Source organism: Mycteria americana, chromosome 4 (assembly GCF_035582795.1).
Source record: "Mycteria americana isolate JAX WOST 10 ecotype Jacksonville Zoo and Gardens chromosome 4, USCA_MyAme_1.0, whole genome shotgun sequence".
NCBI classification, from domain to species: Eukaryota; Metazoa; Chordata; class Aves; order Ciconiiformes; family Ciconiidae; genus Mycteria; species Mycteria americana.
The window spans coordinates 7,282,883-7,299,241 of NC_134368.1; the positions used below are offsets into that span (position 1 = coordinate 7,282,883).

Consider the following 16,359-nt stretch of genomic DNA (forward strand, 5'->3'; position numbering starts at 1 on the left):
GGTCACTCACCAAGTTGCCGCTCTGGCACCTGGGCAGCCGCTGGGCCCTGGACAGCCAGTTGACTGCCGTCTCCTTTGTCAATGGCCCCAGCATCTTCCCCACCGTTTTGAGCTGCTCAGGGGTAAACCAGAGCACAGCCCTGTTGGTGTCTATGGCCTGGAGTGGGCCGTGGCCAGCCGGCTCATCAGGGGGGGTCTTTTTAATTTTGGAAGCCTCCACCTCCCCTCCCTGCAGTTGGCACATCTCCTCCCGCAGAGGAGCATAGGGGGATGGCCTGGTGGGGCTGTTGGCACCCCACACGTCATCCTCGTAGTCATAGTGGGGCGGGTGTGGGTCCAGGGAGTCCTCCCCTTCACCATTCCCGAACCGGCTCCTCTTGCCTTGAATAGCAGCCACGATGCCCCTCGACACACCCAGCTCTGCCTGCAGCTCCTGGATCTTGGCGTGGCATACCTTGTGATCGGGGCCGGTGCCCCGATCGCGCTGGACGTCCTGCAGGACTGCCCGCACCGCGCTCTGGGCGTCGTGGGTCTCCCCGATCCACTTGCCGACCTCCTTCTCCAGCTCCTCCGATTTCTGCTTCTCATAGCCCAGCTTGCTCTCCAGCCGGGTGATCTCCACCGCGCTCCGCAGAGAGTCCCCGCACAACCCCTGCACCTCTGCCCGCAGGTTGTCCACCTGCATTTTGAGCTCGCTCTTGGTCTGCTCCAGTGTCTGCACGTTCTCAAGAGCCTCCTTCAGCAATTTGGACAACTCCCTGCCCACCATCAGCAAACCCTGCAAAGCTGCTCGCTTCTTGCACTTGTTTGTGGGTTTGGGCTTTTTGGTCTCCTCCGACCAGCTCTCCCACTGCTGGCACAGCTGCTGGTACGCCTCTGGGCCCTGGAAGGCCCCCGGGGACCAAACTGGGGGGAGACACTTCTGGAGCACAAACTGCTCCAGCTTCCAATTGCTAACAATGTCGGTCATCATAGTGAGGGGAACGAGATCCAAGACGGCTCCGTCTCAGGGCAAAGCTACCATAACACCAGCACCACTGACCCACCCGCAGAGGAAGGCTGCGACCCTGTGACCCACCCCTCTGAAAAGCCCCCCGGGGGATGCCGAACCTGGTAGCAAGGGAAGGGGAAGGTGGGGATGGGTGGCCGCAGCCGAGCGGGCAGCTGCCGCGACCCGCCGGCTCCCGGGGAGGGGATGGGGAAGGGACGCGGGGACGGGCAAAGCGAAGCAGAGGTGAAGTAGGACCCTGATAATAAGATCTCACCAATCCTTGGCTGGATGTCCTGGCAGTCCCGGGACCTGGAGACAGTCACTGCAGAGCTCCGGTGGATTCAGCACCTTTAAGATCAAGGTGCTTGCGAGGTCTCACCCCGGTGGCTTTTTATAGCCATGGCAGGTCGTTGTTTGGGGCTCATAACACCTCTGTTTATTTCCTCGGTGGCTTTTCCTCCTTCAGGTACTTCATCCCTCCCCTTGTCTTCCCAAGGACACTTTCCTTGTCTTTCCTTATCCTCTTTGGCACTGATTACGGAGGTTGAAATCACATGGGAGCAGCTGCTTTGCCCCTTATCTATTTTGCAGGGGCCCAGGATTAGTCACCGCTCGCTCATGTTAACCTCTGCTTGCACCAAGTGCCCTGAAGAGGGAGAGCTGGAGCCCGTCCCCTCAGCATCCATCCTCCCAAAGTACCCCAATGGCCTCCTCAGTTGCCGCACACACCGTTAGCACCTGGGTTTGGGGGGAGATCAGACGTGGGGCTCACACCTGACACCTATAACACACGCCGTCCCCCCAGACTCCCCCTCCAAGCACAAACTGCTCGCTGGGGGGAGACAAGATGGCAGGAAAATTCATACAATTTGTAGTTTAGATCCATTTTGGCTTTTTTCCGTGCCACGAACCAGCCCGCCACAGGCTGGCATATACCTTGGGGATACCCCACCACATGTCAGGAGCCTTGACTGTGATATTACATCAGCTGAAGTACAGGTGTAAAGGCAAAGGCAGATGGACCCCCCCAACCTCATCCTACAAACCACATCTTAGCTCGGAGCAGTTTAGAAAAGAAAACTCGACCCACTTGATTTTTTTTCTGCCATTACACTAAGAAAAAGGTAGTACTCATCTTACTCAGTGAAAATGCTATCATTTTTATCGCTGCTTTTCCCCCTAATGAAATATTCCAGAAGCTACACCCTTCCCTGGAATAAAATAATTTTTAAAAATTTTAAAAAGTAAAAAAATGTTCACCTGTGGCTGCTTGAGTCCTGGGAAATTTCCATCCAGCAGCCTGTTATCGCCAATAGGCCCTTATTTGCAGGTCCTGTGGTACTGGCTGTGTTGGACCAGGCTTGAGGCTGAGCAGCCCTCCCCGATCCCAAAAGTCGGCCCTTGTATCCAAGAAAGCACAGAGGGAATGGATTTTTCCTTATTGTTATGGCAACTGTTCCTCCAGCCTGGCATTTACAGCCCAGCTGCAATTACCTCTGCTGCAACGTGGGAGTTTAGCAGAGATGAAACCCCAGACAGGTCCTGCTTCTTGTGTGTAGACCCCTTTCTTCTACCCTGATGCTTTGCTCCAAGCCCCCGAGAGCAAACACTTTGCTGTAAGAAACTCCTCACAGGGAGAAAATAAAAAGTTAAAAGTGTAATGAAGCTGGTGAAAATGCAGGGAATTAGTGTCGGTGTGGTGAGGTACGTGGGATGTGGGCTGAGAAAAAGAAGAGGGGATGTTTCCCCCTGGGATGGGCGAGGAGGAGACCCACAGGGCGAGCACTGAGATGGGGCAGGGAGTTGGCTGGGCTGGGGCCTGGGATGGTTGTCTTTCATTTCAGAAAAAGAATAAATTCCCCCTAGAAATTGTGCAGCCGAATAACGCAATTACACCAAAATTCGGCAATCCCCGCCATCTTGGCCCAGCCGTGAGCCAAACACTCGTGATTAGGAGCCGCTGTACCCCAGCAAGGTCACCAACAAATCTTGCTTGTGTTAACAGATCAGTTCAACTTACCGCCTTTTTTCCTCCCCTATTTTCTTCCCAGGACAGCAGCCCCAAACAATGTGGGGATGTTACAAACAGCAGCTGCTCTCCTGCACGTTCTCACAGTGCTTTTATTTTTGTTGGCAATGGGCTGCCAGACAAAGGCATCCCACCTCCAAAATGTTTTCTCGTAGGAGCAACACCTAGTCCTGAGAACAGCTTGGCCGCCGGTAAATAGCTCAGCTGCGTATGAAAAATTAAAAATTAGTCCCTGTTCCAGCACACACACTATGCTTTTACATTGCAAATATTCCTTTTTATTTCCATAGGAGACACCCTATAGGTAAAAGTGCTGCAGGGAAGCATCTCTAAAGCTGCTATAACGGCCTGGGGAATCCTCCCAAGCTGAAATATCTACTTAGACAACCCAGTGTCACCAGCCTTGCGGCAGCATTTGGTGCCCAGAGTAACATGCCCTATGTCCAAAATTGTAACGGTGACACAAGCCACCTCTGGGAGCATTTTGGTCCTGGCCAGGAGACCAGAAGATGCTCCAGGTGACAGCAGCAGTGAGAAAAGGGGGACGCAGCCATTGCAGCATCCAGGGACATCAGGCTCAGCTCACTGACTTCTCCATGGGGATAAAGGGAAAGTTCACTTCCAGTGGCATTTCTCATATTAAACAACCCCCCGCAAAAGAGGTGCCTACAGCCCGTTCTGTGGAGGTCTCAATTTGGGAGTGATGTGAAATAAAAGGGGAAAGGTGGGCAGGAGGTAAAGGGGGGAAAAGCAAGGGTTGCTGCACCCTGCAGCAGGGGCTCAGCTCTGAAAACAAGAGCTTAAAAGCACTGAAATGTGTTTGAAAGCACTGAAATTACTTTCTCCTGCCAGGAAAGAGTTAAGGAGCGATTCAGCCGACCCTAACTTTTAGCAGCCGAGCCCTTTGTGGCAAAGCTTTCGGTGGTTAGCAACCCGCTTTGAGCAGGAAATTATTTTAAACAGAAATAGGGAGGGGATGTGTTACAGCAGCATGGAAAAATCTGGTACAAAATGGACCAAAAAATTGCACTGCACAAGACGCAAAAGCTTTTTTCCTATTTGTCCGCCAACTCAAACCCCGGGGGAGGTTTCTCGGTGCCCCCACGTGAGACCCCCCCGGGAAATCCCCCTGCTGGGGAGTCAGCCCAGAGGAGATGCTAAGGCTTTCTAAGGACCACGAGCACCTGCATGTCATGGGCATAAAAGAAAACTGAACCCTGCTCAGCAGCCAAAGGGGCAGTGAATAAATAAAATTAATAAATTATTTTTTTTTTCCCCAAACATGGAAATATTGAAGGCTGCTGACACCAGTTCACCCCTGTAATTTCACATCACGTATTTCACTCTTTGAATCCTAAACCCTGAGTGCTCCAAATCTCTCCCTCCCAAAGAAATTTCAAAGCCGCTCTGAGATTTTATCTATCATTTAAATATTTCTGCGTATGAGCTCTGCAGTGTCGCAGCTACCAAAGCGGTGCTCACTGCGAGGTGGGGAGCCCCAGTAGAATTTCCTTACTTTTGTGGTTTTTCAGCCACTAAATTTGTTTGAGGTTTCTTGCTCTTGGCTTCAAAGTTTTCTGTGATGCCTCGTGCCTCTGCTTTATGGTGAGCTCGTTTGGTGTTCAATATTTTCCAGGCCCAGAGAAAAACACCCCCCGCTAAAGATTCTGCTGAAGAAAATAACCCCACAGCTCAAATTGCATCTTCTCCTTATTTTGAATGCTTTTTGATTTCAATGGAGGAGAAACCAGTCAAAATTCATCCTTTCCTGCTTTTATTTTTAATGCCAAGCTCCTACATTTGTAATTTTTTTTAATTGCATGGAGCTAGATTAAAAGGAGGAAAAACTACGTGATGAAATATGAAGAAATCGTAATTAAAAATCAAGGAGTTTTCATTTTTTTCTTCCTAAAGGGGATTTTGGGGGATCCCGTGCAGTGCTGGAGAAGCGCATGGGGCTGCCGCCCTGATGCACACCTGGATTTGGGGCTCGGCGCAGAAGCAACTGCCGGGCTGAGGTTTCGGGCACTGCCACAGCAGATGCTCTTTGGCAGCCGTCGGTGAGACATCTGTGCTGAAACAGGGAGGAACCTCCTGGGGTGAAGCCAGCCCTACTGCCAAGAGGTGACCGTGCATGGAAAGGGGGAGCTGGCACAAAACCCCTCCATCGTTGACTCCACCACCATGGCCCGGTCATGGCTCCATCTCTGCATCTGCCTCCAGATCCCAGGTAAGAGGGACACATCTCTTAAAGGTTGAGGGCACGTAAAATCATGCTGGAGCCTCTCCTTCACCCCTCTCCAGCATGCGGGCTGCGTTGCACAGCATCTGGATGGTGGAAGCTTAAATATACAGGCATAGTATAGATCTACAGAATACTATTACCTATCACCGCATGATTTTGGACAATGCCATTAATAACATGCTTTAGCTTTTGGTCAGCCCTGAAGAGGTCAGGCAGTTGGACTAGATGATCATTGTTAGTCCCTTCCAACTGAAATAATAGTCTATTCTCTTCTGTTCTATTCTATTCTATTCTAGCGCAATATATGATGATATAGACACCGCCGAGTTTGTTTTTACTGCACCCTCTTAGTGCAGATGGACTGTAGGAAGCTGCTGATGGAGAAGTAGCACCTATCTACACTGCCTGTGTAATGTGAAGACGATAAACATCCCATCAAATTTTCTTCTAAATCTGTCCAAGGACTGAATGTATCCCAAGGGCCACAGCTGGAATCAGTGTGTTATAAAACCATGCTGCCTTCTGCTTATTGCAGACAGGTTGCAGGAGGTCTAGACCGAATATATACAGTCAATGTCATGGCAAAGTGGTAGAATTACACTTTACAGGACAAATTGTGCCCTTGGTGCTTAGGTGGAAAGTGTTGAGAGCGTGAAACACCCGTTAAATGTATATATTAGGGTAGCAGCACAAGTTGGTCCCCCAAGACGCTGCCCGACCTGGGTCCACAGCTGCCCAGCATCCTCGCTAGAGGCTGTCAGGACTGCAGGGTGCTTCGTTCGCATTGTGTGATGGCCGTCCAGCCGTGGCGTAACACGGCCGATCTGGCAGCAAACAGCCCAAGGCACTTTATCGGCACCTGTATACAGGTAGTAATATCCTATAGATCTATACGGTGGGGTCCCTGCTGAGAAAACCCCAATAAATTAGAGTTTGCTCTGCACGTGCGAAGGGAAAAGGGACCATTTCCAAGCTGCTGCAGGCTGGTCTGCCCAAGCACATGGAAACAAACCCGTCCCACCCTGATTCCCCGTGGTCCCCTGCAAGAATATACACCAGGAAAGGGAACAGGGAGGTTTTGGGGGATGAAGGTGTGGCAGAGGATGAGCTTTTCTGCTCTGGCTCTGTCCCAGCTCACCCCACTGGAGCTTGACCACTGGCTCAGAGCCGAGCTGAGCATTTTCCAGGATCCCCTCTCATCCCTTCTGATTCATCTAATAATCTCTCCAACAGCTCAAGGAAAAGGTTTTGGGGGGGGGGGGGGTAAGTTTCCCATGCCCAGCAGAGCCAGACCTCAGGGAAGTCAAGGAGACCCTGAAGTCACCATGCCCCATGGCCACACACATTTCATCCCCTAAAAAAACACACAGGTGTTTGCCAGAGCAAAGTTTGGGACGATTGCACTCCAAAACCTGGAAATTATGTATTTTAATAATGAGGAGACATTTATATTGTCCCAGTGCCAGAGGATGCGGTGAAATGCTGCGGCTGCTGTGCAACGCCTGAATTTCAACATTGCAATATTAGGGCTGAAGCCTGCTCTTCTCTGCAGCGTGCCGGTAGCAATGGGGTCATTGGTGTGGGGAGGGAGGAAGGCTCTGGACCTCTGTCAGTCACCAGAGCCCTCTCCTCTGCCTGTCCCCAACAGGGACATGGGGGACATCAGGGCCATGGGCCATGGGGATGGCTTCAGGTGTTCTTGGGGGGGTCATGCAAACCCATTCCCACACCACTGGGTTTGCAGGGCTGCACAAGGCTGTTTGCAACAACTACTGCAAGCGGCTTTGGGATTTTGAAGGAATAGGGACATTTTAAGGTAAAAAAAAAGCCAAAAAATGTGTTTTGTTGAGCTTTTTGCGCAGCTGTAAAACACGCCTGGGAATCAGACGGGGGAAGCGAGAGCATCCTTATCTTCAAAGGGCTGTTTTTCACTCGGTCCTGGAGTATCTGCAGCTTTGTAGGACTGTTTGCTGAACAGAGAGGATCACAAGTTACCTGTTATCCTTTTCACAAGGACACATTCTCGCTCCTACACAGACACCGCTCACATCTGCCCGGGCCAAACACGACTCAGATAATTTCCACAAAAGCTGCAAAGCCCAAACAGGGCGATGCGATGCCAAACCAAAGCTTTCAACCCCACCGCTACCCCTCACTCCCTCTCCTTCCCCAGGTCTCAAAATTCATATGAAAATAATGTCATCTGAAAACTAATATTAAATTGGCTCATTTTGAGGTGTTTTGCACGTTTTGCGGTCTTTTTCTGCACCTGAGGTGAAGTTTACCGGTGTTGCATCTGTTAGAACAAAAACCTGGCAAATAAGATAAGAGGCTCAAAAAAACATCTGTTGAAAGAGAGGTGAAGCCTCTCCGAAAAATGAGAGAGAAAAGAAGGGCAGGAGAGGGGCATCCACAGGAGCCGGTGGGGATGCCCTTCCCTGCACGTACAGCCCCAACGACACCCTCAAAATCATCCCTCCATCCCTCTCCCTGCCACTGAGCCTCCGCCCTAGATAGGTGTCTACAGGGCAGACTCTACCTGTGTAACTAGGCTTGACCAAAAACTAGCTGGGGAACCCAAAAAGGCCTCTGAGGGAATATGGGAGCATCCTGATAAAGATGCTCCTGTTTCTCGCTCGTGTGATCCCCTAGTCTGTAACTACTTGATCTTATTAAGCCCACAAAGAAAATCTGTACTTAGCATGGAAGAAAAATAATAAAAATAAAATAATAACTATGTATTCCTGTCTCTTTTTTCTTAGGTTTCTGTACAAATCTACTTTTATCCCAGACTCCAGAGCATATTTTAGCCCAAACTAACAATAAAACAGAAATCCTCTGTGAGCTGAAGCACGAGCATGTCGGGGTGTACTGGTACCGCTGGAGCCAGGAGAAGCAAAATTTCGATTTCTTGATATTTTCCAACGCATTCGGCAAAGCCACGTACGGCGCAGACATCAGCCAGGACAAGTTTAGTGTCCATAAGGGGAGTTCCCAGACCTCCTACAGCCTGCACATCAGCCGCCTCCACGCCTCGGACAACGGCACCTATTACTGCTCCGTCTCCCAGTCCTCCCAGCTCCTGCTGGGGAGCGGGACACGGCTCGGTGTGGGTAAGCATCACCCCCAGGGCACTAAAATGTGCCACCAGCAGGCTGTGATGAGGTCCCCTGGGTAAAGGGTGATGCACGTTGGTAGACCTTCCCGGTTTTGAGATGCAAGGTTGGGGCTCTGGGGTTTTCCTGAAGAGACGTACAAGATCGGAGAAGTCAGAAAATACAGAAAATAGCTATATTTTAGGTCAGCTGCATGGGATAGTCCTTTTGCCACCAGCGGTTGCTCTGCTGTGGTCATGCCTTGAGCACCGCGTTGGTCCTAGTGTCTTAGAATTTCCACGGGAAGACACTCAGCCCCCAATGTTGCCATGCCCTGTGTTTTTCTTGTCCCCCATGGTACTTTGGATGAGAGGTTGGATATGTGCCCTGCTCAGCTCCTGGGTCCTCCCGCACCCCAGTTCTTCCCTACCCTTCCTCCAAGTGACAAGAGCAGCATCAAGGCCAGAGGACATCACCCCTTGCATTGCTGGGGTGGGTCTGACTGCAGGTTTCAAGCCTGTCCTTCACATAAAGGATTGAATTGGGATTTATTCCTCAAAGCTCACAACCCACCATCACTGGGGATCTCCAACCAGAAATCAGAGCTATCTGCCAGTGGCATTGGGAGAGTGATGCTTTACAGACCCTGGGTCGTACAACAGCTCTTTTCAGCCTTGACCACCGAGCAGGAGGTGGTGTAGAAAAACTAATGTGTTTGAAGTAGGATTCAGCTCTTTCTTTGCAGGCTTTTAGGGAGGCAAATAACTTTAACCAAGATGCAGCTACGGCTGATGGCTCTAAATCATCCCCAGTGTCGCAGCCTTTCTGGTTTTTTTGCAAATATGCCCCGCATCTTGAGCTAGCTGAGAAATCCCTTTCAGATTCTTGCCGGCTCGAAGCAAAGCTGGTTTAAGATAAGAGAGAACTGTTTTTTATCAGCTGGGCACATATCTATGTGCAAAGCAAAGCATGAAAAAACAGGGCTGAAACTCAGCGTGATCAAGGACACTCCAAGTTAAAAGTAAACACCAGCAGGTGCTCTGGGAGGACTCACGCCTTGCTGGATATTTTCTTTTTTTCTTTAGTACACATGATAAACCAAATTGTCTTTAAGTTCCTTTTCTTTAAGTCTATAACAATGTAAGGGAGAAGTTGTCCAGATAAATCCCAGGCACCTGATGTCTCGCCTTTCCATGTTAAACGAATGGTGGTTTCCGTAGGAATTTCAGTCCTGGATAGAAGCAGAAAAAAAATAGTTTTGAATCACCCAAAATTTTGAATAAGTGGAGTTTGAGCAGTCAGATGTACAGCTATTTAATGGCATTACTGGGATATTTTCCTGACCAACTTTACAGAGAGATGAATGTGCTCCGTTATAATTCAGATACACCATAATAAATCCTGCCCTCATTTTATCAGAAAAAAAAAACCAAAACTGATTTTGGGCAAAGATTAGAGCAATCTGAATATGGAAAAGATCCAGGGATCCCTTAAAACCTCGCAGTGCTACTGAAATCTCCCACTACCTGTGATTTCATGCAGTGCTGATGAGATGGTGCCTGGCAGTAAATGTAGTTCAAGGAAGTTTCCTTTTTCCCTGCCTTAACCTTCTGCCCTTGTTTGCCTGGTACGTTGTTTTATTAACACTTTTACAAGCTCTTGGTAACTTCTGTGGCCACTGAGAGGTTCAGGTCAAGCTCCCAGCCCCTCTGGATGACCCAGTCCTTGTGGGGATCCCTGGATGGGGCTAGTTTTAAAAGCCAAAATTGCCAGCCCTTCCTGTCTGCTCTTTGAGACCTCCACTGCACTTGGTGCCATATTAACCATCCTCTTCTCCTCCTTATCCACCAGTTGATGTTTTGCCTCTGCCTCCAAAGACCACTCAGGCACCTCTCTCCAAAAAGCCTGTGCGCTGTGTAACCAAAAGCAAAGCTGCTGACAAGAAAGGTATGGCACCGGCTTGGGTCGAGCTGCCTTGCAAAAGGGGTTTGCTGAGCTCCTGCGGGTCCCCAGGGTTCAGCTGGGGTTTGTCCTGGGGTGAAGGCAACCACAACGTGACCCTGCAGGGGTGGGCATCCGGGTCCACCTGGACCCACCACACTGGATGGAGCTGACCTCTGCCTTTAGGAGCGGTTCCCCGGGATATACAAGGGCTTAGGGGTCAGGACGTACGTCCATTTAGCTCTGTCTAAGCTCTGGTGTCCCTTGGGTGTGCAGCCCCTGCGGGTGCAGCGTCAGTCCTGCAGGCATGGTGAATTCCCATGCCGGAGAGAACACCCAAAAAAGGTTATCATGACTAATAGCTAAGTTCCCTGCAATGCCTTCGGGGTGTAATGCATCCTCCAAGGCATACCCCAGGGTGATGGTCATGTCCTCCACCCCTCCTGAGGACCTGCCTTGCTTTTCTCCCCTCCCCACCCCACCCTTCATCCCCCAAAGCTGCCGGGGCAGGATGATGCTGGGTGGTGAGCTGGGGGGGGCAGCTCCACCCCATGTCCCCTCCTGCTCTCCAGGTGCCTGCAGCCCGCTGGTCTGGATCCCCCTGGCCATCAGCGTCCTGGTCCTCCTGCTGAGCCTGGTCCCCACCGCCTACCGCCTCCACCGTAAGCATCCCACCAGCCCCGGGGGACGATGAGGGGTGTGAGGCCCCGGAGAGCCCGGGAGCCTGACGGGGAGCTGGGAGGGGGTCTCTGGGCTGACGGACACCATCTCTCCCCAGGTCTGCGGCGGAGGCTGTGGCTTCGCGTCCACAGGCAGTAAATCCCACTGGCTTCCCCCACTTCGGGTGGGCAGGGAGAAGCCTACAGATGAAGGACCCTCCCTACAGATGAAGCCTACAGATGAAGGACAGTGCAGGACCCTCCCCTGCACAGTGCTGAGCCCTGCCTGGATATGACCCAGGAAAGATCTTACAGGGGACAGACATGGGCTTGCACTGCAATACAGACATTTCTTTCCTGCGACGGACCACAACTTTAACGTTTTTCCTTGACACAACAGCTGGCAAAAGGACCGGGCCAGATTCTGCAGCGTGCTGAGCATTTCTCAAAGGGCACCGAGCAGGGCGAACGCCATGGCTGACTGCACTGAGGGCACCAGGGCTGGTGTACCAAAGGGATTCGGATGGGCTGGAAAGATGCTGTGAGCTCCTTGGCTCTCCTCTGTGTTCGTCTGTAGGACAGCACAAAGGTGCTTTTGGTTTGCTCCTGCTAACGCTGGTTGATAAGGCTTTGGTAACGAACATTTTGAGACCAACCGGCAGACGCAGGGGCGGGTCGCTGCACAGCTTGCAAAGGCCCTGCACAGGCATGTTCGTTAACAATAGTGAATATATCGCTCAGCCATTTTGCTCTGCAGGCTGGTGTCTCGTGGCCCCGCTCGGCGAGGGAAACGGTTGCGTGGCGAGCAAGGAACCATGGCTTCCGCCCAAGCAAGAGTTAAAGCAGAGCAAAAGCTCCAGGGAGAGCAGGTCTGGGAGGGTGTCTTCTCCCATGGGAGACTGCAAACAGCCGAGAGTGGGAGTGGAAACCAGACAAAGCGATGTACCCAAGGCCAAACACCTGGTGCAGCCTGAAGGCCAACACCGCCTCTGAGAGCAAACAGAGGCGGCCGGGGGCTGGCCCCGAGCCCAGCAGCACGGCACAGCCGGTGAGAATTGCCCTGAGTGATGCCCGTATGTGCTGAGCTCTGAGCATGCTGAGCCCCGAGCATGCTGAGCCCTGAGAAATGCCCATGTGTGCTGAGCCCCGAGCACCGCTCACATGTGCTGAGCCGCAAGCGATGTCCGTGCGTGCTGAGCCCCGAGCAACGTCCATGCGTGCTGAGCCCCGAGCGATGCCCATGGATGCTCAGCCCTGAGTGATGCCAGAAGCAGGGTAGGTCTCCCGAGGGATGTTAACAAGGCTCAGCTGCTGCCCGGCGCCGCAAGGCTGATGTGGGGCTGGAAATTCGGCATCTTGCTGAGTGCAGGCAGTGGGCACTTGGTCTTGGACGCATCCCCAGCCCCACGTCTCTGCTCAAACACAGGCACCAGCACAAGGCTGTATCAGCTACAGTGAGTGCAAGGGGAAGGTGGCCCAGACACCTCCTGTCCCCAGCATGGGTGGGAAGGGCAGCAGCTACTTTTACCGCTGGGGAAGCAGCAGGGATCTCCTGTCCTGCACGTTGCATGTGTCCTTACAGCTGCCCGCAAGCAAAGGACTGATGTGGCTCCAGAGTCCCCAGGGTTGGGACAAACACAGACAGGGGAAGAGCTTGCGCGGGTGTAAAGCATCACAGTGGCACAGCAGCATCCCTCTGGCCTTACCCTCCCCCCCCTCCCAGCCACAGGGAGCTGCCACTCTCCACTTTAATACAGATTTTTCTGGAGGGCTTGGTCTCAAATCCAGCCGTGGGTCCTCCTTGCGATGGCTTTTTTTCCCCTAAATGATGCAGTAATAAAGCTGTCAGCAGACCACGCTGAGCCAGCTTCCCCAGGCTGCCATGCTCACCCAGGCTCTCAGGCCACCCAGCTGATGGCCGCAGGGCACACAGACCCCATCCCACCAGGGATGCTGCAGGCAGGGGTCCCCAAGTATCTCTGCTTCCGACACATCATACCAGAGCATATTTTAGCCTCTGCAAAAGCTGAAATGAACTAAACCCACTGTTTTTCTACCCTGCAAGCATTTGGTGCGCAGAGTTTCACCCCAGGAGCAGATGATGTTTATGATATGTATTTTTTACAGGACAGCTATAAGGAAACATCTTTGAAACTTCCCATGGGCAAAGGTTTATTCTTTCAAAAACAAAGTTTTTCCCTCTGCCTGCAGCTGCTTTTGAAATCCCAGGTCTGTTTCCCACGCTTGAGGCATCCTCACCTTAATGTCCATACCTGCTTCACCTCTCCCACCTCTCGGCCACCACAGGAGATGCCCTCCCATGACCAAGCAGCCGGGGCTGGGGCTGGGCAGCAAAAGACAGGCTGCAGCAGCCCAATCCTCCTCTCCCAGGGGAAGGTGAGCAGCCTCAGGGATAACCCTGCCCGGTCCGGTCCGCTCCTCCTCCCTCCCCACACTCAGGCCATCCCCAGAGTGTCCAACCCTTGCTGAAACCACCCGGGACAGCACTATCTCGCCTCGATAGACTTCAGCCCCTGGATTATCCCAACTGCAATAATACCCATTCAAAGGATGGGGATTTACCCCTTGGCTCTCTGCCCACCAGTGAATAACCGTCACAGGCAGCAAAGAATTTGCTCCACTCCTGAATTCCCCAATTTGGCTTCGTTGTTCCTTTGTAAATTATTAAAAAAACCAAAACCCCAACCTCAACATCACCTGCATGCAATGAAAACAGGAGAGTACAGCAACAGTCAAGGATGCCACATGTCCTGTTGAAACATAGGTTTGGGCAGTTTAGCAATGGAAACGATGAAAAAATTGTAGTAATTCCTATAATCATCAATAGGGTGTTTTAAGACAGTAAACCTCAGAAAGATTTTAGCAGCAGATTTCACAAATGCAAGAGACAGTGGAAAAAAAAAAAATCACCTCCTGTTTCATAAACTATTTTCCCAGAGCACGTATAAGACAGAAACAGAAGCACTAATAAAAAGATGCTTTTATGTCTGAGAAAATAAGCCTGGTTCCCTGATATCTGCCACCTCTTTGGTTTTCTTTCCTACCTCGTCACTGTGATGAGAACACGATGACGAGACCAGCCAAGGTTCAGGGACACCATGCCGCAGCACGTAGGGGGAAAAGGGATGCTTCCATCGTGAAGACTAATGAGAAAATATTTCTGAGCATCTCTGCTAATAGCACAGTGCCTGGATCCATGGAGGGCGAGATACGGGTAACAGCATCACCCATCGTGATGTCACCCCTGCCGCAAAGTCCTGGCAAACAAGCGTCCCTAATTTATTCCTCATTTCCTTCCGAGGATGGACCAGCCTTCTCCCATCTCCCGCTGTCACCCTCCTCCCCACAGCAAGGAACATCCATACCTAGAAGGAAAAATAATGGGATTTTATATATAACCCCAAACCCTCGCTTGAGTGGTTAATACATGATGTCACCTTAAATTACAAAAGAAGACACCACAAAAAATTGAGCAAAGACAAAAGGGCTTTGAATAGGACAGGGAGGGTTTTGCAGATCCATGGGTTTAAGTACAAGGTGTTACCTCTGTTACGCCCACCCCCACGAATCGTCAGGCAAGGAATTGTAAAAGAGGTAAAAAATTACACGTTGCAATAATCCGCTGTTATTATTATTTTATTATTTTATATTATTTTATATTCTATATATATTCTATATATAGAATATATTCTATATTATTAAAAAAGGCTACAGTTATTCTTTCAATAAACAGTGCATGCATATCTTGAAAGCAAAAAATATTCAAGGGACAGAGAGCAGAGCAGAAATACAGGTATTTCAGGCATTGCAGTAAACAGTCTTCACATTTTCGTAAAACTTCTGTAAATGGATTAAAAAAAAATTGTCAGTCTTTCCAGAATATCTCAGTTGCTGATCTAATATTGGCAGTGCCCAATTTTTCTTTATTCTTTTAACCGGCCCAGTCATTTTTATGTGGAGGGCTTGTGTTTTTATAATACAAACAAGTAAATATAAATTGGGTGCAGCTGAAAACATTCAACTGAAAACAAGCTAGTGACACAAGATTGGAAGTTATATCTGATTTTAAAGCTCCTAAATATATAAAAATGAGCTTTGCAGAGTCATAAACACAGCTGAGCTGGGCACGCTAGCGGAGAAAGGATGAGTAACAGCTCTACTAAATGATTAAACTTGAATTCCGTGCAAGGGGAAAGGAGAGACATATATCCATGGGTGCTGTTTAAATTACTTCTGATTTTTCCTTGGCCAGAACGGCTCCATGCACGGTAGCTACTTATTAAATATCTCCTCCTGGCAGGAAAAACAGATTCACAGCAGGACTTCTAGACATCCAGACCAGCCTTGTTGAGTGGGAATTTCTAAATGTCTTTTTCTGCCGCTGACTAAAACCAGATACTTCTCAGAAGCTGCAAAAAAAAAAAAAAATCCCAATTTTTACTTGCTTCGCCTGAGTCCTGTTGGTGCCCAGACACAGCCATATACACGGACGCCTGAGCAGGGGCACGGGCAAGTCTCTTCCCCGTCTTTCAGAAGCACCCAACGCACAAAAGCTCTCCTGCAGCCGCAGCGCACGCCAGCTCACCTGCCTACTCTGCTCTTTCATATAGCAAACAATGTACAGGAACCTTAAATATAGAAATATTGTCTCATACATATTGACAGTTGTTTATATTGAATATTTTCTAACTATATATTATTATAATTATATATATATTACAGTTAAATATATATAATATATTCAATATAGTTATAACATTATATATTACATTTAAATATATAACCATATTATAGATATTATTTTTATATATTATGTGCTATGTATAATATCTGTATAGCTATATATGTGTTATTATATACATATTGACAGTTGTATAGATTGACAGATACCAATAGAAAAAAAAAGGGAACAAAACTACCTGCAGGCAGCATAAGTACTTCTTGTCCATATTTCCCTGGACTTCATCGCATTTCATTCAATAAACCGGAAGTGGTAATATATTAAATTTCTGGTTTATATAAACCAGAAATGGTTTCTTTAATATGATTATAATTTTTATTTAACATTATTTCTAGTTATTAAATATCATTTGCTGAAATAACAAATATTTGTGTATATCAATATTGCGTGCACTCAGGGCAAGATCTGCAGCTTCTGTGGAATTATATACAAATATTCGTTATTCCAGCATTTATTTAACTGGAACACATATCAGACCAAGTTAAAAATAAATCTGTACAAGCTATGTACTTTGCTTCTCTACCACCTCGCTATGGGAAAGATTACTTTGAGTTTATACACCAGTGGTTCTCGCACATGAACCAAAACTCTCCCAGTGCTTTAAATATTTGCAACAGGACAGGAGGGTTAATATTCC

General features: G+C 49.4%; 1 protein-coding gene across 1 annotated transcript; it reads left to right on the forward strand.

Annotated features, from left to right (window-relative positions):
- Nucleotides 1-4,972: 4,972 nt before the first annotated feature.
- On the forward strand, nucleotides 4,973-11,341 carry CD8B (CD8 subunit beta). Its single transcript, XM_075499150.1, is given in 7 exon segments — nucleotides 4,973-5,032; nucleotides 5,035-5,136; nucleotides 5,139-5,250; nucleotides 8,028-8,378; nucleotides 10,212-10,307; nucleotides 10,874-10,963; nucleotides 11,080-11,341. Coding segments are annotated over 7 exon segments (852 nt in total). The 3' UTR covers nucleotides 11,121-11,341.
- The last annotated feature ends 5,018 nt before the right edge of the window (nucleotides 11,342-16,359 follow it).